The following is a 22,893-nucleotide window of genomic DNA, read 5'->3' on the forward strand; positions in this document are numbered from 1 at the left end:
CCCTGGGAGGAGTTGCGGGGAGCCTCATGGTGGGGAGAGAATTTAACTCTAGTAGATACAGTTAGACCCAGATCTGCTGGGGTTTATATCACAACAGGTTTGTGTTCCTGAATTGCAAAAGCCAAAGGATGATTTACAGAGCTAAGAGCCATCACATTATCTGCAAAGTGAGTTATGATGACAGAAACAAAGTTCTGCTTTCAAGAGAAAAACGCAATATTTCAGAGTTAATTTCATAAAACCGATCACCCAACCATTGCCTCACTGTGTCGATGTTAACAGTAGAATCTAAAATAACTTTGATTCCTGCCCCCTCCTCAATGGCCTGGAACAGAGGCGTGCTGTGCTCTGTGGCCGTGTCAGATGTGAAGCCGCTTTACCTTCCCGGGTGCTGGACAAAATCAGTCGAAGAAACTTCTAGCAGCAATTCTCTCTGCTTAAGGCAAAGTCAAAAATAAACTGGGGGGCTTCCCTGGTGGTGCAGTGGTTAAGAATTCTCCTGCCAATGCAGGGGATGCGGGTTTGAGCCCTGGTCCGGGAGGATCCCAGATGCCACGGAGCAACTAAGCCCGTGCGCCACAACTACTGGGCCTGCGGTCTAGAGCCCGCGAGCCACAACTACTGAGCCCATATGCTGCAACTGCTGAAGCCCGTGCGCCTGGATCCCATGCTCCGCAGCAAGAGAAGCCACTACAGTGAGAAGCCCGCGCACCGCAACAAAGAGTAGCCCCCTCTCGCCGCGACCAGAGAAAGCCCGCGCGCAGCAGCAGAGACCCAATGCAGCCAAAATTTTTAAAAAATAAAAAAAGAAAAGAAAAATAAACTGGGAAGTCCACTGGCTTGACTTGGGGGCAGTGGATTCAGGGGAGTTTTACGGCAGTGGCCTCTGTTTGACCATGATGGTGAACTTGTAGAACTGAGGGGCTCTTCCTAATGCACAGGGCTGGGGTTACACAAGTACCGTGGTATGTCCACGAGTGGTTTGTAAATTCTGAAGCTCTGCCTTTGTCTAGGGTCTTACTGCTATGACTACTACTATTTCTCCCTTGCCCAGGCCAAATATGCCTGCCCAGTGTCTGTGAGGAGGGTCCTTTCAGGTACATGGTACCCACCCTCGCCCCAGGAGAGCATTGCACTAGCACGGACATCCCTGAAGACACACTCTCAGAGTCCATAGGAATGAGGCACTTATGTTGGGTGCACTGGGTACTGCTTCAGAAGAGTGGGGAGAAATTGGTGATCTAGGGGTCTTTGTTAATGATGTTTTGCCATTATATGCCACCTGGATCATAGCCAGGTGGCCTTGCTCTATACTGCTCATTCTGTAGTCCAGCTTTGAATTTGGGATTATTCTTGTCCAGGACCTTTATATCCATGACTGCAGCCGGCCATCTGTCTTTGACTGGATACTGCTTCTGGGGCCACGGGATCTATTCCAGGCATAGAGTCATAAGGGGGCTTTGACCTTGGTCAGAGACTGTAGCAGGGATGGGGATGATGAGAATGGAGATGGGGTTGGTCTTGGAGGAGAGATGGGATGGAGACAGATATGAGGATTGAGCTGGGAATGGGGATAGAGATGGAGTAGATTTAGGGATGGGGAAGGGAGTAGAAGTGGGAATAGGAATGGAAAAGGGAATGGGGATGGAGGTGGAGAAGAAAAAAATGGATGGAGATGGGGATGGAGTTGGAGAAGGAAAAGGATGGAGATGGGTATGGATGTGGGGATACAGGTGAGAATGGGACTGGAAAAGGAGGGAGAGATGGAGGTAGAGAAGAAGATGGGCACGGGGAAGACTGAGAGTAAGGGAAGGTGCTAGACCACGAGCCTAAGAAACAGCAGTTTGTGGGGGAAAGAGTGCTGTACGTAGTCAACGGAAGGGAAGAGAGGAGGAAGGGGGAGAGGATGACGTGTGGAGCGAAGCATCCCGAGGCAGCCAAGGACTCCCGGGTGTAGACAGCTCCCTGACCACCAGCACTCAGAGCCCTCCGGTGGGCAACAGGGGGCGAGATGCAGAGTGACATTTTCCTAGGACACAGCAACTGAGGGAAACGTTGATGCAGAGTGTGGGAAGCCTGGGCTGTCCACGCTGATATTAGCAGCTCTGCTGTGTCATGGTCCATACAACTGAAATCCGTTATTGTCTTATGAGCTTGATTAACTGTACATATTGCTAACACCTGCTCAGAAATGTAACGAGGGACAAGAACACAGCTCCCAATCAGGGTCTGTGTGGGTAGTGTGCGTGACTTGGGTGCAGATCTCCAGAATGGGGATGTGTGTGTGTGTGTGTGTGTGTGTGTGTGTGTTGGGGGGAGCACTCGTGCTGTACAAAGAACCCTGGTCAGGATTTGGAAGGCCTGGGTGCCAGTCGAGGCACTGCCACTGACTGACGGTGTGACTGTAGGCAAATCTCTCCCTCTCTCCGACCTCAGTTTGCTTACCTGTAAAATGGAAGGTCTAGACTGGTCCTCTCCAATAGCAATATATATATATATATATATATTTAATTGTAAGTTTTCTAAAGACCACGTTAAGAAAAGGCTTTAAAAAGTTAAAATGAATTGAAATAATATATTTGTTAAATCCAATGTATCCCATGTATTATTTCAGTAAGTAACCGATATAAAAGTATTCATGATATACGTAACACGCTTTTAAACGATTGTCTTCCAGATTCAATGTGTATTTTACACTTACAGTACATATGAACTTGAAAAAGCCACATTTCAAGAGCTAAGAGCCCCAGAAGTGGGCAGCTACTGTATTAGACAGTGCAGGTCCAGAGCATTTCTTGTCTCCTCACTAAACCGTGAATGCCCCAAAGGCAAAGACGATGATTTATTTTCCCAGACAGTAGCAAGGAGCCTCAAAGAAAGAATGTTAATAAATTCTGCTGATAAATGCATCTTTCAAAACACTTTCAGGTACTTCTTTATTGAATCCTCACAGGTACTCTATAATTCCACTTTGCAGATAAGGAAACTGAGGTACAGAGCGGCTACATAACTTGCCCAAGGTCACATAGCTGGTAAATGGCACAGCTTGGTCTTTAAACCCTGGGTAGTGTGATTTAGAGCCCATACTCTTAACCATTGTCCTATACTATCTCTTTTATAATAGTGAGACAAATAATATTAATTAAGATTGCTAAACTGTATTGCAGGCTTACTATGTGCTAGGCATCTTGTAAGCATCATCTCATTTATTCCTCAAAGCAATCCTATAAGGAAGGTTCTAGGTGTCTAATTCCTGTTTGCTCAATGAAAGTAAGAAAGAAGGAACGAGGGGTTTTAAATGTGCCCCCTGACTAGCCCTGAGCCTCTAGTACAAGGATCCCCAACCCCCAGGCCGTGGACTGGTACTGGTCCGCTGCCTGTTAAGACCTGGGCCGCACAGCAGGAGGTGAGCGGTGGGCAAGGGAGCAAAGCTTCATCTGTATTTACAGCCGCTCCCCGTCACTCCCCATCACTCGCATTACTGCTTGAACCATCCCCCCACCCCGTCCGAGGAAAAATTGGCTTCCACAAAACCAGTCCCTGCTGCCAAAATGGTTGGGGACCGCTGCCTAGGATTCTTGGAGGGTATACTTATCCCTACCCATAAGCCACGGTGAGCAGTGACAGAGAATTATTCTAAGCTCTAATTGGCATGGTCCCTTGATCTTTGGGGCATCTGAGGTAAGTAGAGCCACCCAAGGGAAGCGTTCCTCCAAGGATCTGGATTAAAGGTATCCATGAGAGTTGAGATGTTTCAGGTAAATGAGCATCCCCAGCAGCTAAAATGTGCACTTAGGGCTAAAGGTGCTAATAGGTACAAACTTCTTTCTTCTTTCCAAAGATATGTCAGTGTTCCAGCTTAGTGTCGGTGTTTGAGCCCTGGAGCCAGGGCACTGGGATTCAAATCCAAACTCTGTGAACCCCAGAAAGTCACTTCACCTCTTAAGTTTCCCCATCTGTAAAATGGGCATAAATAAACCCATGTAGACGCATGGTGAGGATTAAATGAATTAACACACATTAAGGGCTTAGAACAGCTCCTGGCTCCTGTTGGTCATTGTTGGTTCTTGCCGTGGGATCCAGGCTTTCAGTGAGTTCTAGAAAACTTAGATTGCAGACTGTGACTTGTGGATAATTGAAGTGTTCTGGTGTATTTTTCCCCTCTCGGAATTCCTTACCCCACTTCCCATCTGTTTCCTACCATCTCACACTTAATTACAGTTCTCCACCTATTGTTCTCCCACTGTTTCCCGTTTGTTCTGCTTCCCTTGCGACAGCACATGGTGGCTGCCTGAGTGAATGAATGGTTCATACCTGGCTTCATTTCGCTAGACCTTAAAATAGAGCTGCCAGGCGTCTGTCGCCCCCGCCAGACTGTGAGCTTCTCGACGCGCTGTATCCATTTCATCACTGGGCGCCTGTGGTGAGCACCTGGCACCATGCCCGCACCTAGTAGGTGTCAGGAAATGTTTGTCGGATTTAATTAAATTTAACTTGCAGGAAGGAAAGGCCTACCCCTCTTCATTTTCTCTGTGTCCCCCACTGCACTTGACCTAAGGCTATAAGAAGCCAGAACTGACAGCCTTTCCTAAGCAAAGTTGTAAGGTTCTGGCCCCTGTCCTGCTGATGACAAGGCAGTTGGGGAAATAATCTCAAGAATATAAGACTAGTGAATTCCTAGCACGTGCTAAGCCCTTGCATATCGATTAGCTGGTTCATCCTTCAAATGTGTCTGCCAAGGATTAATCCCACTTAGCAAATCGGGAAACTGAGGCTCACAGTTTTGGTAACTTGCCCAAAGACATGGAGGTGGTGGTGACCTCACTGGGACTTGGACCCAGGAGTGCCCGATGGCTCCACATTTGACCTCTCAATAACCCACGGTGCCTGGAGACACCGGCTTTGGCAAACCAGCCAGTAGTGGGCGGTGAGGAGAGCAGAGAGGGGAGCTGGTGGGAAGCGGGACCAACCAAAATAAGCCAACTTCGGGGGGGAAAAAAAAGAAAGAAGGAAGACTCTTGGCTCTAAATATCCCTCCAAGTCATCTACTTCTCCCATTCTGCCCTCATCACGGTCTAAGCGACCCATCTCTCTGGCTTAAACAGCACTCTGTGTTTCCAGTCTCTTCAAAATGCAACTCAGATCACGTCTCTGCTTTTGCTTGAAGCCTTCTTCCTCCTGCTCTCAGGACAAAGAAGAAAAACTCACAACCAGCGGTGGGCTGGTAAACCTGCTCTCTGGGGGCCTGGGGTGGGGACAGGGGAAGGAAACAAACAAGAAAGCCCTGATTTGCAGTGGTGGCTGATTTCCATGGCGTAAAGATGCCCACCGTGGCCTGTTTCCATCTAGCAGCAGTTTAAGAACTGGTTCACAAAATTCCCAGCAATGTCACAATCGGCTCGCAGGAGCTGGTAGGAACCAGCCCCAGCACACCACTGCAAGCGGTGACCCACCAGCGGTGCCCTGCACATCTCCCCAGCCCCAGCAGGCACCACATCCCCTCCCCTTGCCTTCCCACCGCACAGCCTGCCTTCCATCCCCCCTGCCCTGAGCCAGCTGTCACGGGGCCTTTGCACATGCTATTCCCTCCACCTGCCACACTTGTCCTCTGCCTACTCTTGCGTACTCAGGCACAGCACGGCGTCGCTTCCTCAGGCTAGAGTGGGTCCCTTTACATCCTGTTATACCTCCTGGTATCTGATGTACTTAGCACAGTTGACCGTGTGGTCACTTGATTCATGGTTATCTTCCCCACCAGGCTATAAGCCCCATAAGGCAGGGCCTTGTCTGTAGGCCCAGTAGGGACATCCTTCTCACTGTCGTTGCTGCCAGTGGCACCCCCTGGAATTGTGCAATATTTGTCCCCCACCCCAATGCCCAGTGTGGGACCTGGCCCATCCTAGGTAATCAGTGAACTCTTCCCGAACCTTCCAGTTAAGCGTTGGTCTTCCTGTGCTTCTCTTTTGGGTAGCTCCTCCCACCTCCATTGAGGTGGTGGCCGCTGACACACCAGCCCCCTTCAGCCGCTACCAAGCCCAGAACTTCACGCTGGTCTGCATCGTGTCGGGAGGGAAACCAGCGCCCACAGTGAGTAGCCCTGGAGTCGTCCCTCCTCGTCCCTGCCGGGCCCCCCTCCTTCGTGGCTCGTCCAGCTGCCCCTGTCACCACAGTCCTCACTCTGCAGAATGAAGGATAGAGGCCACGGCTTGCATAAATTAACTCTGCCCCGTCTGCCTTGGTTTGACCCTGTCCACTCATCTGACCTACCCAGGCGTCCATATGCCTCTCTTGCTCCCAGCCCCCTGGTGCTGAGAAGCCCCGCTTCTCCTGGACCCTGAAATCCTTGAACAGCACAGTGAGGGTGGTCTTCAGGGGAGCCCAGCCTCAAGCACACCCCTACCCCAGTTATCGAACAGGATGGAGACAGATGAGGCCCGGAGAAGGCAAGGGTTGTAGAGAGAGTCAGCCACTGTGTTCTTGACAGAGCTGGGACTCAAGGTCATGTCCTCCAGCTCCAAGTCCACTGGGGAGGGTAGGAAGGAGGGAGGAAAAGGGGGAGGAGGGAAGCGGGGAAGAGGGGGAAATCCCTGTTTGGGCCAACTTCTTATTAGACCCACCCTAAGCACTTTGAGGTCTGTCAGTGCAGCTCACGAGTTATTGTCATGGCCGCTCTAAGGGGCAGGGGTAGGATGGGAGAGCACGTGGAGGGCTGTGTCCTAGCCCCTAATGTCACATGCACCCAATGACCCTGAGCAGGAAGACCCGCCCTCTGCTTCTGAGGTTCTTTGAGGAGGTTTAGGGCGTGGGCAACATGATAGTTTTTCAGCATTTTTAGAAGCAGCAGGACCTGTTTGGTCTGATTCAAATACACGGAAGCCCCATGTTGAAAACATTTAAAAGTGAAGGAAGGGCAAGTTGCCCTAATGGGTCCTTGAGGCACCTCTGTGGAACCCTTAGAGTTCCCTGAACCATACTGAGAACCTATGGGCTACAGGCTCCCAAGGCCAATTTTGACCTTATATGATACTTTGAGTCTTGATCTTGTGAGTTTCACACATCCCTAGGGGCGGGGCTGGAGCCTTGGGCAGGGGGATTAGAGTTCAAGGTGGGGAGGCAGGGGCTCTCCTCCTTGCAGACCCTTGACTGCCTCACAGGCAGGGTCCAGTGGGGTGACCTTGAGACCGGGCCAGCCCCACCCCAGGACCAGCTGTCCAGGACAGGGCAGGAGTGGAGAGAACCAAGACAAGGCAGCAAGCAGGTGCTCAGAGGCACAGGGGGGCAGTAGACAGGGGTGCAGAGATGAACCTTTGATGAGGCCCATCTCCCTCCACCTGCACCTTACAGTCCTGAGGACACAGACCCAAAAGCAGCTCCAAAGCCAGCAATTGGTGAAAGAAGAGCGTGGTCCCAAGATTTCCCTTTGGAGCCCATAAAGAGGTCTGCCCTCTCGAAAATGAGACAAGCTGGTCTTTTTCCCCAAAGAAAAACTCCTTTTCTGCAGGGCACAAAGAAAGTCTCCTCACCGCCCTGGGGCTGCAGGAAGACCCCTCCTCCCCCAGCTGGCCAGCTCCTGCCATTTAAGACATAGCAGTACAATATTCAAATATATATATGTAAAAAGAATATATATATATATATATATATATATATATATATATATATATATCTCTGAAAGGTCCTCATCTCCCCACATTCCAGGCACCTTACATTTGCCAGGGATATCAAAACTTGAAAGAATTCTTTGACATAAATTACACACCTGCTTTTGAAGCACTTTTCAAAAAAAGAAAGAAAGAAAGAAAGAAAGAAAAACCCCAAAGCAGGCTATTATGTGCATAAGAGATTCTTCGCTGGAGCTGTAAACTCTGACAGACTCTGCGCACCCCACGTTTCATTCGCCCCTCCCACCCGGTCCTCCCCCACGTCCTCTGGCTCCCTTTCCCCACTGGCACCAGCGTCCCCAGAGCTGCTTCCTGGGCTCCTCTCGCCCTGTCTCCCATCGATTGATTTAAAAAAATATACCCAATCCCCACAGGCCCCTGGCGTATGTACCAAAATAAAAAGACAGCAAATTAAATGAAATGCTGCCTGTCAAAACTCCAATTCCCTATTGGCGGAGGAAGTGAGAAGATGCGGCCTTTTGCCTCATTCCGCACCCAGCGCCTTCCCACACGCACACCTGTTTCCTGTCTTCCTCTCCAAAACCTCCAGCATGTGCACACACACACACAGATACTTTCCTTCTCCTTCTGACATCTCACTTAATCTCTGGCGCTCTTCCACCTTCGCTCTCACCCACCTGCTCTCCCCAGGTGGGCACGGACCACCCCCTTGGAGCCCAGCGGGGCTGCCAGGGCCGTGTCCAGGGTGCTTTTTCCACACACTGTTTCTAAGCATCCAACAGCCTCATAAAGTAAGTGTTCTTATTCCCTTCATGAAGTAGGCGTTCTCAGTAAGGAAACTGAGGCTCAGAGAGGCTCACCAGCTCAGCCTCTGCCGCCAGAGCCTGCGTGTCCCCATTGAACCGAGCTGACTCAGAGCGCTTGGGGTGCTGGAGGGAGAGGGACAGAGAGCGGTCCATCTGGAAGGCTACTAGGAGGAGGAGGCTCCTGAAGGATTGGACTCCTGTGGCCAGTTCCTCTGAGAGCCCACTGGGAGGTCCATGTCATTGGGGCAAGATCTTTTCCCACACCCTCCTTTCAATTTCAGGTTTATTTCAAACGAGATGGGGAACCCATCGACGCAGTTCCCCTGTCAGAGCCGCCGGCTGCTAGCTCTGGCCCCCTCCAGGACAGCAGGCCCTTCCGCAGCCTCCTGCACCGTGACCTGGACGACACCAAGATGCAGAGGTCACTGTCCCTGCTGGACGCTGAGAGCCGGGGCGGGCATTCCTACACAGAGCGCCCCTCCCGCAGCCTGACCCCAGATCCCAGCATCCTCCTCCAGCCAACCACCGAGAACATCCCCGAGACGGTGGTGAGCCGTGAGTTCCCCCGCTGGGTCCACAGCTCCGAGCCTGTCTACTTCCTGAGCCACAGCCGTACGCCAGGCAGTGACGGCACCGTGGAGGTGCGCGCCCTGCTCACCTGGACACTCAACCCGCAGGTCGACAACGAAGCCCTCTTCAGCTGTGAGGTCAAGCATCCAGCACTGTCGATGCCCATGCAGGCAGAGGTCACGCTGGGTGAGGCTCGATGGAAGCCACTCTGCAGGGCCCCTGCAGAGCTGGGCGGTGGGGAGCCTTGGAACAGGGCGGGCTGCCGGCCACCACGGAGATGGGAAGTTGGAGCGAGCCGGGGTCAGGGTTAGGCACGGAGGTCAGCGTCAGGCTGTTTGGGAGGTTTGCTGAGCTGTGTTGGAGGACATGGGAAATTACAGGGAGGTCTGGGGAGTTTGGTCCAGCAGGATCAAGGATATGGAAGTCACGAAGTTTTGCTAGATCAGTGTTAGAAACGTGGGAGGTTTTCAAGATTGAAGATGGAATGGGACCGTCCCAGGGAAGTTTGCTGGGTGAGTGAAGAAGACACAGGAGTTGGGACTCATAAGAGAGAGTTGCTGAGTCAGGTCAGGAAACGTCCAGGGAAGGATGGGAACATAGGAGGTGACAAAGGGGTTTTCTCGATTGAAATAAGAGACCCATGAGTGCAGGGACAGTTACTAGGTAAGGATCATGAGCGTGGCAGGTCGGAGGCTTGTCGGATTAGAGTCAGGAATACTGAAGGTAGTTTTGCCAGCTTGGGGCAGGGAACGTATGGGACGCGGGAGGTTACTGCTGTTGCTTACACTTTTAAGTACAATGGAAACCCTGTCATCTGCAGGGATGTGGGACGTGGGCACAACCAGGAAACTGGACACCCAGGGATAGCTCAGCCCAAGAACCCAATCCCCATCTGGGACCTGCTTCCTCTTCCCACAGAGCACCAGCTCTGCATGTCCCCAGAGCAGATCCTTGCTTCCCCTTGTACATCTCCTCCCAGCTGAGTAGAGGCAGGGACACGGGACATGTGGAATCTTCTCTACTAGAAATATGAGGCTCTCAGAGCCAGGATTTGTATTGACTGGGGTGGGGTGGGGCAGGGAGATGGGCACACTGACCCAGTACTGGCCCTCTTTGCCCACAACCCTCTGGACCTTGGTTTTCAGTACCCAGCAGCTCAACCCAGAGCCCAAGATGCCGGGGCTTGTCCCCTGCATCTCCTGCAGTGGTGAAGAGCTGCATGGAAACATCCACAGCCCCTAACCAAGGCCCCTCATGACCGAGGACAGATAGCAATGACTGATGAGGGTTGAGACCCCAGCCTGTGCCTGGGGGTCCAAAGGCTGTCTCTGTTTTTAGCGAGTCCACCAGAAAACCCAGCACCAACTCTGCACCAAACAACAAGAAAAGGATTTCATGTACATATAACACCTACTCTGTGCCAGGAACATAGGCAAGGATTCTCTCATTCACTCTTTACAAGCAGTTTACCATGCAGCCCCATTTTACAGGTGAGCAAAACTGAGGCTCAGTTGGGTGGGGTCCCTTTCTCTGAGTCACCAACTTATAAGTAGCAGAGCTGGGATTTCCAGCCAGGTCTGTTGGTGCCTTCTCCAATTCCCCTATGCCAACCACTGAACTTACCAGCCCCAGGACTGGGCACCCTTGCTGGCTATGGGGTGAGTTGTCTGAAGTCTGATTAAAATGGCCCTTTGATTCCAACAGGCCACTTGCCCACACAGAAAATAATAATAAGGGCTAACATTTACTGAACACCTACTATATACCATGGACCGTTGCTTTTCTCACATGAACACAATTAGTAACCCAGTTACCCAATTGGTAATCCTCATGGTCACTCAATGAGGTCAGCGTTATTAGTATCCCATATCACAGACGAGGCAACTGAGGCGCAGGGAGGTTAAGTAAGTTGCCCAAGGTAAGTGGGGGAGGGTTCAAAGGCAGGCAGTGTGGCCCCAGCGTCTTGCCCTTAGCCTCCACTCACTGTGCTGCCTCAGGGCATCTGTTGTCATGGCACCTGCCCCCTGAGTACCATTGGCTCATCATGCCATAGAAACTTCACAAGCACCCCTTACGGCCAGGCCCTGTGCCCGGCGCTGGGATGACCCCCACGCAGAGCCTGCCCAGACCCCTCTCTCAGCCCTCCCACCTTGCCAGAACTCCCGCCCCCAGTTTCTCTGGACCCTCCGGCCTTCCCAGAGTTCCTTCTTGCATTTGAACCTCCCTGTCCCCAAGATACAGTCTGCTTCCAGGTTGGGGGGCAGAGCCTCCCATCAACGGGATGCCCTGCCCGTGAAAGCCGCCCCCAGCCTCTCTTGCCCAAGGCTCGACTTCTCATGGGAGGGCTCCCTGTCCCACCCCCACAGAGGATGAGAAAGACGAGACCAGACAAGGACTTCCGAGCAGCTGGAACGGTGAGCTTTCAGTCCACGTCTCCCAGTGATGGACGAGGTGCTGCCCCTGGCTTGTTCCACCCCCTTCCCACCCCCTATCCCAAGCCATAGTAAAGCACTTGCCTGCCCTGTCCCAGATTCCAGATGGTTCCCTTGACCGGAGCCACCTTGGTGTGCACCCCCAACCTCCATCATCAGAGCAAGAGGAAGGCCCACTCACAGGCAGTGGGCATGACAGATATGTGTGTGCCCAAGGGGAACTGGGGGACACAGCAGGGCCACCCAGGCGAAGGGGCCAAATTGGGTGGGTGAGTGAAGAGACCCCCAGGCTGGCTTCCCGTCTTACCCCAGCTGCTGTCAGTTGCTGAGATCTCAAGCCTCTTAGGTCTCTGAGCCTTATTCTCTGACCTGTTGAGTGGGGGAATAATAGTAACCTCATAAATGTTTGGAGCATGTGCTGGAAGCCAGGCTCTATGCAAGATGCTTTTCTCCAAGACCTCCTTGCAGTGACCCTATCAGGCAGCTGAGAGATGCCATCATTATCCCCATTTTATAAGTAAGGGAACCCAAGCTTAGAGCAACTCTCCTCGGGTCACCCAGCCAGGTCTGACCCCAGAGCCCATGCTCCTAACCACTGAGCTCTACTGCCCATCCGGTGGGGCTGTGGTGAGGACCCATGGAGCCAGTGGGTGTAGCCGGTGGAGAGTGGTGTGAACCAGAGGGGTCCTGAGTGAGTGCTTGCACTTCACACAATCAAGGCACCCTGTACTCTGGCCATGGGGGTGAGACAGAGGGCTGCATGAGATGACCCCGGGGCACAGAATCCAGTCATCTGGTCAGGACTTTAACAGTTAGGCCAACAAGGGTTGGGGCATGCCTCCCTGTGATGACCCTTTGCTTCTTCTGTTCCCGCTGCCAGGGATGCCCTCCCCAACTCACATGCTACTGCCCGTAAGAAGACAGACGCCTGGTGGTCCTAGAGCCCATCTCAGTAGATAGCAACTACATTCTTCCCATTGATCAAGCCAGAACCCTTAGAGTCACCCACTTTCCCCCTCTTTTCTCCTATCCAACAGCCAAGCCATCCTTAAGCCCTGGCAGCTCAACCTCAGAATATATCCCACATCTACCCTGTCTCATGGTTTCCTCTCCGACCACTCAATCTAAGCACCAGCAGCTCACATTGGATTATTACATTAGCCTCAAACCTGGCCTTTCTGCCTCCACTTATGTGCATTTCTGTTCTCCACTCTGATTGATCTAAAATATAGATCCACATACACACCCACCCCAAACCCTCCAATGGTACACAGATTGATAGAACAAAAAAAGAGCCCAGAAATAGACGCACATAGAGTCAGTTGATTTTTGATAAAGGTCCCTAGGCTGTTCGATGGGAGAAGAGAATGCTTCTTAATGTGTGGCCCCAGAACTACTGGATACACTTAAGGAGGAAATGAACCTGACCTCTACCACACACACACACACACACACACACACACACACATATGAATTAACCTGAGATGAGTCACAGAGCTCAATGTAAAACCCAGCATCATAAAACTTCTAGAGCAAAACATAGGAATATATCTTTGTGACATTGAGGTAGGCAAGGATTTCTTAAAGAGTCACAAAAAGCACTAAATGCAAATTTGACAATTGGTGAATTGGACTTAATCAAAATCCAAATCTTCTGTTCCTAAGAAGATACTTTTAAGAAAGTGAAATGTGGTGAAATGGAAAAGCAAACTACAAACTGAGAGAAAATACTCTCAGTACAGATATATGATGAGGGTTTTGTATCCAGAATATATAAGGAACTACTACAGATCAATAATGATAACTCAGATTTTAATGAGAGGATATACAAATGGCTAATCAGCATATAAAAAGATATATAACATCATTAGGGAAATGAAGACTAAAACCTCAGTGAGATACCATTTCACAACCACTAAAATTCCTAACATGGGAAAGACGGACAACACCAAATGTTGGCAAGGTCGTAGAACGACAAGAACCCTCATACAGGGCTGGGAGTATAAAACGGTTCTACTGCTTTGGAAAACTAGTAGTTTCTTACAAAGATACAAATACCCCTCCCTACTCTATGACCCAGCAATTTCACTCCTAAGTATTTACCCAAGAGAAATGAAAACATACGTCCACAAAGACCTGAATGTTCACAGCAGCTTTACGCGTAACAACCACAACTGTAAAAAAAACCCATATGTCCGTAACTAGGAAAATGGATGAACAAATCTGTGATGTATTCATATAATGAACCACTTCTCATCAATACAGTTGAATGAATTCCTAATACACCAACAACATGGACGAAGCTCAGAAACATGGTGCTGAGGGAGAGTAGTCAGGCCGAAGAGTACAAACGGCACGATTCCATTTATATGAACTCCTAGAACATGAAACAGACCTCTGAGGAAAGAAAGTGGAACAGTGTTTACCTATAGAGGGTGGAAATTGACCGGAAGGAGGCCTCAGGGAACCTTTGGAGGGATAGGAATGTTCTCGAATTTGGTTGGGATCGTGGTTACATAGATGTTCACATGTATGAAGATTTGTCAGATTGTGTTCTTAAGAAGAGTGCATTCCCCTTATGTGAGTTTCCTCACAATTTAAAAATATATGAAAGTCAAAACAAAACAAAATAATCCTCTAGACCGCCATCACATCTAAAATTACATCCTCACGGTGCTCATCTTTCACACTCGTCTCTGTTCCATCTGCTGCAGCCACAGGGTTCTCCTTACTCTTCCTTGAATATGCCCAGCTCAGACCCACCTCTGTGACTTTGCACTGTCCTTCCTTTCCGCCTAGATTAATCTTACCCCAGGTATTCTCAATCCCTCCTTCATCAAATCTCTGCTCAAATCTTCTACTCAGAGTTTCCTTCCCTGAACACCCTATGTCAGCCTCCTCCTCCTGGCCCCATCAATTCCTTACTTTGCTTTGCTGTCTGGCATTGCGTTTATCTCCACGTGCAAGTATATGATATATTTTCTTATTGCCTGGATCTTCCACTAGAATTTAAGTTGCACGTGGGCCGGGTCTTTACCTGCCTCGTTCACATGGTACAGGGCTCAGCACAATCTGTAACATATGACTTAATAAACATTTCCCTAATAGTCAATTAGTGAATACTTTTCTGGGTTGTTGTGAAGATTAAACAAGGCGTGCCTACGAAGTGCTCAGCATAGTGGCAGAGTAAGTACTCGGTAAATATAAGCTACTGTTGTTATTCATTATTGTATCCCCAACATTGCCCTGCATAGTCATCGACACAGATTAGGCATAACAAACTAGATGGTTAGAGTAGATGAATGAATGGGTGCGTGAGTGGATTAGTAGGTTTATGGGTAGGTATATGGATGGATAAATGGATGGATGGATGTTATGGTGGAGGGATGAATAATATGATGGAATGATAGATGAATGGATAGAACAGCTGCTTGGATGGATGGATGAATGATATGATGGAGGGATGAATAATATGATAGAGTGATGGATGGATAGATAGAATGAATGCTTGGTTGGCTGAACGAATGGATGCATGGATGGATGCATGGATGCGTGGGTGGATGTGTGGGTGAGTGGTTGTCTTAGTGAACACCTAGAATTCCTGTGGTGGGGCTCCTAGAGGAGCTTTCCGTGAGATATCACAAGGCTCTCCTTGCAGCAAAATGCTAAGCAGAGTAAAGAGAGCAGTTATATAATCAGGATTTTTTGTACGCCCCTGAACAGATGCACACCACTTCACATTTCACATTTCCATGTCATATCTCTCCCCCATTGTCATTTTCACAGCAACTCCTCAAATAGTAAGATAGCAGTCTATTCTCCCCATTTACAGGTGAGAAAATTGAGGCCCAACAAGTTGAACTGACTCATCCAAGTCCCGTAACTGGAGAGTAGAAGACAGGCCTCAATCCTGGGTCTCCTGACTCCCACTCTTTCCATAAGTCCAGGGGTTGAGGGGAGGGAAGTCCCAGGGGCTGAGAACCTTCCTTCAGGTACCTTCAGTGATGTGTCCTAGGGGCAGGAGAGAGGGGCCAGGACTTGACCGCCAGGGGCTGCTAATGGGTGTCAGCATGTGGTGGAACGTGCGGATGACAGCAGCTGGCCTGGCTTCCAGAAGCATCTTGATGCAGCAGTGAGGGCAGGAGTCAGAGGGGCCACCTGCCACCAAGGCTCTTGCCAGTCGGCAGCTGCCAGGATCGAGCTTGGAAGAGTGAGGGCAAAGCAGACCCCTTGCCTACCCACCCTCTGCCTCTCGGGGTCAGCTCCACACAGGAGCCTCTGGACCTGGCAGCTCAGGGCAGCAGGGGAGGGGTCTGGCTGCCCACGTGGACGAAGGCATCCAGCTTTCCCCCTCCTCCACCCCTGGGTTCCAAGCTTCGCTTTAAAGACCTATGTAACTTCAGGTCCCGCCCCCGCCACTTCTTTGCTGTGTGACCTCGGGCAAACCACTGCCCTCCTGGGAGCCAGTTTTACGGCCTGCAAAATGGGTTTCATGGCAACCTGCCTCATAAGCACCAAGATGGGTGAGACAGTCCTAGAATGAGGTCTAGCACATGTCAGGCACCTGATAAATGTGAGTTCCCTCCCCTTGGGGCCAGGAGGCCCAGCCGCAGCCCGAAGGGGGTGGGCGGGGCCTTTAGAAACCGAGGCAGTTAGGAATCTGACCTCGGAGAGGAAGTTGTCCTCCCCGGTTCTCCTGCTCACGCTTCTCCGGGACACGGGTGCCCTTCCACGCCCCCTGCTGGCCGCAGCAGAACAGTGCCATCCCAGCAGGACAAGAAGAGGAGACAGAATGACGCAGGGCCAGACCACCCTATGTAGCGCTTCTCACCTGCAAAGGGACCTTGACAGCACTTGAGTGTTCATTAAAAAGACGAGAAAGTTACTTGACTTCCCCAAGCCTTCCTTGCCTTATGGGGACAATCTCAAGAGGTTGGAAGTGTAAATGAGGTCGTGCATAAAGCGCGTCACAGAGTGCGAGGCACTTAGGATGCTCTGGATAAATGTTAGCTCTTAAACCCACCATCTCCCGATACTCCTAACAACCCAGTGTGGTGGGTGGGCAAGGGTTGCCTTGGCTGTTCCCACCCCGTGTTTGGGGAAAGCCAGGGGAAGTGACTGGTCCAGGGGCACATAGACTAGACTCCTTTCTTATGTGGGTGGATGCAGCAGCGGAAGCCTCCCGCACCTTCCCTGCCATTCCCTCCCCTCTCACAGGCCCGGCTTTTCCTGCTGATGCCTCCCTCCGCCCCACACGGCCCTTCAAGTGTCTTGCTCGTGGTTTAATTAATAGTCCTTTGGTTTCATGAATGAAATTGGTTGGCAGTGCCTAGGAAATCACCCACATCTGCCAGCTGCTCTGATTTCTGCTCTGAGAGCTCTGAGTGGGAAGGAGAGGCTCGGGGAGCAGGTGGGGCAGATGAGGAGAACCCAGGCCAGCCCCAGGGCCTGGTGACAAAGCTTTTCTCCTGCTGCCACCCCTGGAAGATGTCCGAGGAGAGTGGCACAGAGCATGGCACTCTGATCGAAACCCTATCGCTTTCCCGTGGCCCAGGAAGCTCTGTGGGGTCTGGCCCAGTCCCCACCCCCATCACCCCTGACCTTCCACCTCAGCGCCACGCCCTGGCTGTTCCCTCCACCTGGAACCCTTTTCAGGAGCTTCATCTCAGCTGAAATGTCAGCTCGTTGGAAGAGACACTCAGACCATCACTCCCCACTTGTCCAATTCTCCACACAATGCCATGGCTCTCTAGTAGTTTCTTATTCATGTACTTATTTGTGTATCAAATGTCTCCCCAACTAAAGTGTAAGCTCTGTGTCGGCAGGCGTGTGTCTCCCTCACCACTGCGTCCCCAGCCCTGCCCCAAAGCCTGCCACACAGTTGGCTCAATAATTACTTGTTAAATGAATGAATGAGTGATGAATGGATCTAGCAGAAAGAAGCCTGGCGCAAAAGTCATGGGACAGGAGAAACTGGCTCTGTGGGTGACCTTGGATAAGCCTCTTCGTTACCCCTGGGCCTCAGTTTCCCAAGCTGAAACCTGAGAGGATGGACTCAGTGATCCCAGTGGCTCTTCCATCCCTGATGGTTCATAGGAGGGCAGCACCCTTGGGCATCTTGTCTCCCAAGATCAGAGAAGGGGTTTGAAAGAAGTGATACAAGCAGGTGAGGAAGAGAGGCAGGGGGGACACAGGCCAGGCCCAAGGAGGGAGATGGTTCCCCCCACATTTTGCCACCTTCCACTCACCTCCAACCCAGAGATTACAGAAAAACCCCACTGGGCATATTAACCTGGTAGAAGGCACTCTGGAGCAGGGGTAATGAGACCAGAAATTTCATCCCAGTTTTTCTTCACTGTGTGAACTTTGGCAAGTTACTTCCCCTCTCTGAGCCTCAGTTAACTCAGCTATACAATGGGGATGATAATGGCAGGAGCGCCCCTCACAAGGGTTTAGTGCAGGTAGGAGTGTGGGTGTTTTGAGCAGTACTGGGTGCTGGAGCAGGTTTCTCCCTGTTAGCAGCTGAGTCGTCTCCCAGGTGGCACCTCCCTTGGGTGTCCCTGACTCCACTGTCCCCTGGGCTTCTCCGATCTGACCCATTGTTCCACTGGTTTGTGCTTGTCTTTTGACCCCACTGAGAGTGAACCCCACAAGGACAGGGACTGTGCTCTGTACACCATTAAATCCCCAGGTCCCAGCCAGGGCTCGGGAAACGTGTATGAATGAACGCAGGCATGAATGAATGATCTGGATGGGAACGTTCTCTTCCGTTCCCCCAGCGCCTGTTTTCTTTGCTTAGTCTCCTCTCCCCGCACACACACACACCTCTCTGACCTGGCCTTCCTCTCCCTGTAGTTGCCCCCAAAGGACCCAAAATCATGATGACGCCCAGCAGAGCCCGGGTCGGGGACACAGTGAGGATTCTGGTCCATGGATTTCAGGTCAGCCTCTCTCTGAGCATCTGCAAGGGTGGCGGGAGGTCGTCAGGCACCAACGGGGCACCAGCATCCCTGGCAGCATGCTCTGAGACCCTCCCCTGGACCTCCAGCCCAGCCAGCTGGTCTCAGTCTCCCAATCTGTGTAACGGCAGAATTGGCTTCCACGAGGAATGGCATGGGGTGCACGCATGGATTTGCTCGCCCACCTACAACTTAGAGCAGACATGGCACATGGATCTTGACATTCCTTCCAGCCCTAGAGTCCTTTCCTTCCTGGGGTCTGGGCAGCCAGTCCCAACCCATCCGATGAAAATGTGTTAATACCTACCCTGGCCAGGCCATGCCTCTGGCCCCTTCCTGCTCTGGCAGAATGGTTCCTCCTGTGACCCGACTCTCTCCTGCTCTGGCCAACAGAACGAAGTCTTCCCAGAGCCCATGTTCACATGGACGCGGGTCGGAAGCCGCCTCCTGGATGGCAGCGCTGAGTTTGACGGGAAGGAGCTGGTGCTGGAGCGGGTTCCCGCTGAGCTCAACGGCTCCATGTACCGCTGCACGGCCCAGAACCCTCTGGGCTCCACTGACACACACACCCGGCTCATCGTGTTTGGTATGCTGCACCCAGCTAGCAGATTGGGAGGGCTACCTGGGGAGGCCACTGGTTGGAGCTTTCCCAAGGAGGAGGGAGCAGTAGGGGCCCAAGTCCCGTAAATTTGCCGAGATGGTGCCCCACAGGGAAGCACTACAGTTCGGTGGTTAAAACCATAACAGCTTTGGAGCTAGAGAACCCTGGGTTCAAATCCCAGATCCACCACTTAGCAGCTGGGCAACGCTGGGCAAACTGTTTCCCCTCCCTCAGTTTTTCCATCTGTAGAATGGGGCTGATACTGCCCAGCCCGCAGAGGCTGTGTGGCTGCCCTGAGAGGGTGCACATGACACCACACGGCGGGTGCTGGATGAGGGGCCTCCTTTGCCAAGTTCCAAATGCCATCCACGCTCTAGTCCTCTTTTTGTTCTTCCCAACAGAAAACCCAAATATCCCAAAAGGAACGGAGGACTCCAATGGTAAGTCTCCACTCTCAGAGCTTCTAGCTTAAAAGCTCTGGTCCCCCAAACGGCTCCTTTGTATGACCTTGCCCCTCCCTCATGCCGTAGGCACATAATTGACCTCTAGTTGGGCAGAATCTGGGTCAAAGGTCAGGAGTGGGCACTAAAGCAATTAAGCATCCCTAAGCAGCTGGCAGGGATTTCTAGGGACCAAGTATCTCTCAGAGAGCTCAGCTGCCATGATCCCAAGAAGATGTGTCTAGCGTTGACCGTGGGGTAGTGATCCGGGGCCCTTGACCACTTCATAGGATGGTGGGGCCCTTTATACTGCCCTCCCTCAGCTGCCCCCGAGCTGGGCACCACCCCATGGGACACAGACACTCCCCCCAGGCCTGCCAGCCCTCCCTTTCCTACAGTGAGCCAATCTCACAGTTCATGATGGAGACCCCCCCACTCCTAGTCCCCACCGCAATGTCCTGATGGCCACCAGGCAGCCTGACCTCCACCCAGCAGGCCTGGGACAGGGAAGAGGTCACGCACAATCAGGTAGGACAGAAAGCAGAGCTAGGATTTGAAACCAGCCCATCCTAACACTGAAGTCCAGACTCTTGGCTGGGGCCCTTCAAAGCTCTGCGGTCCCCAGGCTCCACACACACCCGTGCCCCCCAGAACGCAAAGCGGGTGGGTCACAGGCCCTGACGCTGCTCCCCGCACAGGTTCCACGTCTGGCCCTGCTGGCATCCGGCTCACCTTGGTGCTTGCCCTGACAGTGGTCCTGGAGCTGACGTGAAGGCTCAGCCCTGCTCCCTCCATTCCATCTGGCACTGACATCTCTGCAACTGGTTTTCATTTCTTTTCTAAACTATTTCCAGTCTTGTTCTTAGTCTCTTTCTCTCCATGTCTTGGCTTCTTTGGTCAGTTTAATTAAAACGATCATTTTTCCCCACCTTGGTCTGTGGCTCTGTATTCTTCCTGGTCTATAGCAGCAACTGGGCACCTCCGGACATGCAGCCTCGGGATGGGCACTGAGGGGGGTGATGAAGGACATGGAGGGCATGTTCTTCCCTGGAGGAGGGGTGGAGGGGCAGCTCCTTGTTTCACACAAATCCAGTTGTGGGAAGTGGCCAGAGACTCTACTCAGGAAATTCAAGTTCCCTCAGGGCCAAGTGTAATAGTCAGCTCTTGCCACAATAATGCTGCATAACAAAGGGACCCAAATCACAGTGGCAGGCAACAACAAGCATTTATGATTGTGTTTACGTTTAGGACAAAGTGGTTCAGCTGATATAGTCTGGACTCACTTGGGCAGCTCTGCTTCAGGCAACAGGCTATCTGGGCTGAATTCCAGGGGATGGGTTGGGCACAGGTCTCATCCATGGTTGTTTTTTCTGGGGCCCAGGCTAAAGGGGCTGTGGCTGTCTGACAGTTGATCCTCTTATGGTAGATCATCCTAGCTAAAGAAAAAAAATTCAAACCATGCAAGCGCAGTTAAGGCATCGGCCTATCATGTCCTTGAACACTCCTTTAGCCAAAGCAAGTCACATGGCCAAGGCCAACGTCAATCAAGGTCACATATAAGTCAATGGTAGAGGTTCCAGAACTTCCTTTTCAACTACTAGAAGATTCCCCATGCCATTCAGCTATTGGAGGGAAGGGCTGAGAGTGTCTGGAGATGGGTGGGGTTGGCCTCTCTGAGCTGTGGCCAAAACCTGAGGGTCACCAAGGAGAGCCCTGGAAGACTGTGTTAATCTGGATAGGAGAAGCTAGGCTGCAGTAACACATTAACCCCAGAGTTTTACTGGATTAACACAATAAAAACTTATTTGGGGCTCATGAAAAGCCCAAGGCAGGTTGGGTAGTCCTCTTCGATCCTGCAGCTAAACCAACTGGAATATGTGGCCTCTACGACCTGCAGGGCAGGGAAAGAGAGGGCTGGAGGATCAGAATGACGGGCAGAATAATAGCTCCCCCACCAAAGATGCTCACATTCTAATCCCAAGAACCTGTGAATATGTTACCTTACCTGGCAAAAGGGATTTTGGCTGATGTGATTAATTGAAGGATCTTGAGATGGGAAGGTTGTCCTGGGTTGTCCAGGTGGGCCTAATGTAATCACAAGGGTCCTTAAAAGAGGGAGGCAAGGGCTTCCCTGGTGGCACAGTGGTTGAGAGTCTGCCTGCCGATGCAGGGGACACGGGTTCATGCCCCGGTCTGGGAGGATCCCACATGCTGCAGAGTGGCTGGGCCCATAAGCCATAGCCGCTGAGCCTGCGTGTCTGGAGCCTGTGCTCCACAATGGGAGAGGCCACAACAGTGAGAGGCCCGTGTACCACAAAAAAAAAAAAAAGAGGGAGGCAAGAAAGCTGTAGAAGGAGATGTGACGACAGAAGCAAGAGATTGTCATGATGCAAGGAACGGGCCATGAGCCAAAGAATCCAGGCAGCCTCAAAGCTGAAAAAGGCAAAGAACCAGGTTCAACCCCAGAGGCTCCAGAAGGAAGCAGCCTTCCCAACACTTTGAGCTCTATAAGGCTTATTTCAGACTTCTGACTTCCAGGACTCTTAAGAGACTAAATTTTCCTTGTTTTAAGCCACTAAATTGGTGGTAATTTGTTACAGCAGCGGTAGGAAACTCATACAATCACACAGGATGACTTTAAGGGTCAGGCCTCGTAGTGGCATAGACCACTTCTGTCACCCCCCATTGACCTAGGGGACCTTGCCCTCTTGTCACTTCCGCTGCACTGTATTGGCCAACACAAGCTATAAGGCCAGCCAGATTCAAGGGGTGGAGAAATCTATTCCACTTTTAGATGAGAAGAACTACAAAGCCATGTTGTATAATGTGCAGATACATGTCAGGAGGCAGAATTAGGGCCATGTTTAAAATCTACAACAGCCCCACATTCTGAGCTTGATGTTCTGGAATCCTGGTTTCCCATCCACCATGACCTACTCTCATTTCAACTGGGAAGCCCATATAGCCCCTCACTGCAATTTCTCTTTCAAAAATGTAACAACTAAATGATCCATTTATTTGATACATATTTGCCTGCCTGCGTCTTGCAGGCAACAGTAAAGAAGAGGATTTTCAAGTGTTGAAAGGTCTCTCATGTCGATTAATATAAGCATCCAGGCCAGGTCAGCAGCAACAACTACATTGCACCACCTGCCTCCTCAGCCTACTTCCTCCTTCCCCAAAGCCCTGCTCTGTCTCACGTGAGCCAGCTTCCCCCCTTCCTGTTACCTGCCAGCAATCCTACCTAAGCCAATGTTACACGATGCCTCTGCCTGTTTTCTGGAAGGAATAAAAAAAGATTTGTTCTGGGCCTCCCTGGTGGCGCAGTGGTTGAGAGTCCGCCTGCCGATGCAGGGGATACGGGTTCGTGCCCCGGTCTGGGAGGATCCCATATGCCGCGGAGCGGCTGGGCCCGTGAGCCATGGCCGCTGGGCCTGCACATCCGGAGCCTGTGCTCCGCAAC

At 51.5% G+C, this 22,893-nt stretch overlaps 1 protein-coding gene across 1 annotated transcript in view; it reads left to right on the forward strand.

Annotated features, from left to right (window-relative positions):
• The window catches only part of IGSF21 (immunoglobin superfamily member 21), a gene marked incomplete at both ends in the record, with an annotated part of 247,143 nt that extends 226,941 nt beyond the window's left edge, over positions 1-20,202 (forward strand). The window contains 6 exons of the mRNA XM_082615553.1: positions 5,972-6,087; positions 8,710-9,184; positions 18,286-18,371; positions 18,783-18,975; positions 19,392-19,430; positions 20,129-20,202. Coding sequence (XP_082471679.1) covers positions 5,972-6,087; positions 8,710-9,184; positions 18,286-18,371; positions 18,783-18,975; positions 19,392-19,430; positions 20,129-20,202 — 983 coding nt within the window. The remainder of the gene's footprint in view (positions 1-5,971; positions 6,088-8,709; positions 9,185-18,285; positions 18,372-18,782; positions 18,976-19,391; positions 19,431-20,128) is intronic.
• Between the last annotated feature and the right edge of the window lie 2,691 nt (positions 20,203-22,893).

This window comes from Mesoplodon mirus (assembly GCF_964341445.2).
Source record: "Mesoplodon mirus genome assembly, chromosome: 3".
In the NCBI taxonomy this organism is placed as follows: domain Eukaryota; kingdom Metazoa; phylum Chordata; class Mammalia; order Artiodactyla; family Ziphiidae; genus Mesoplodon; species Mesoplodon mirus.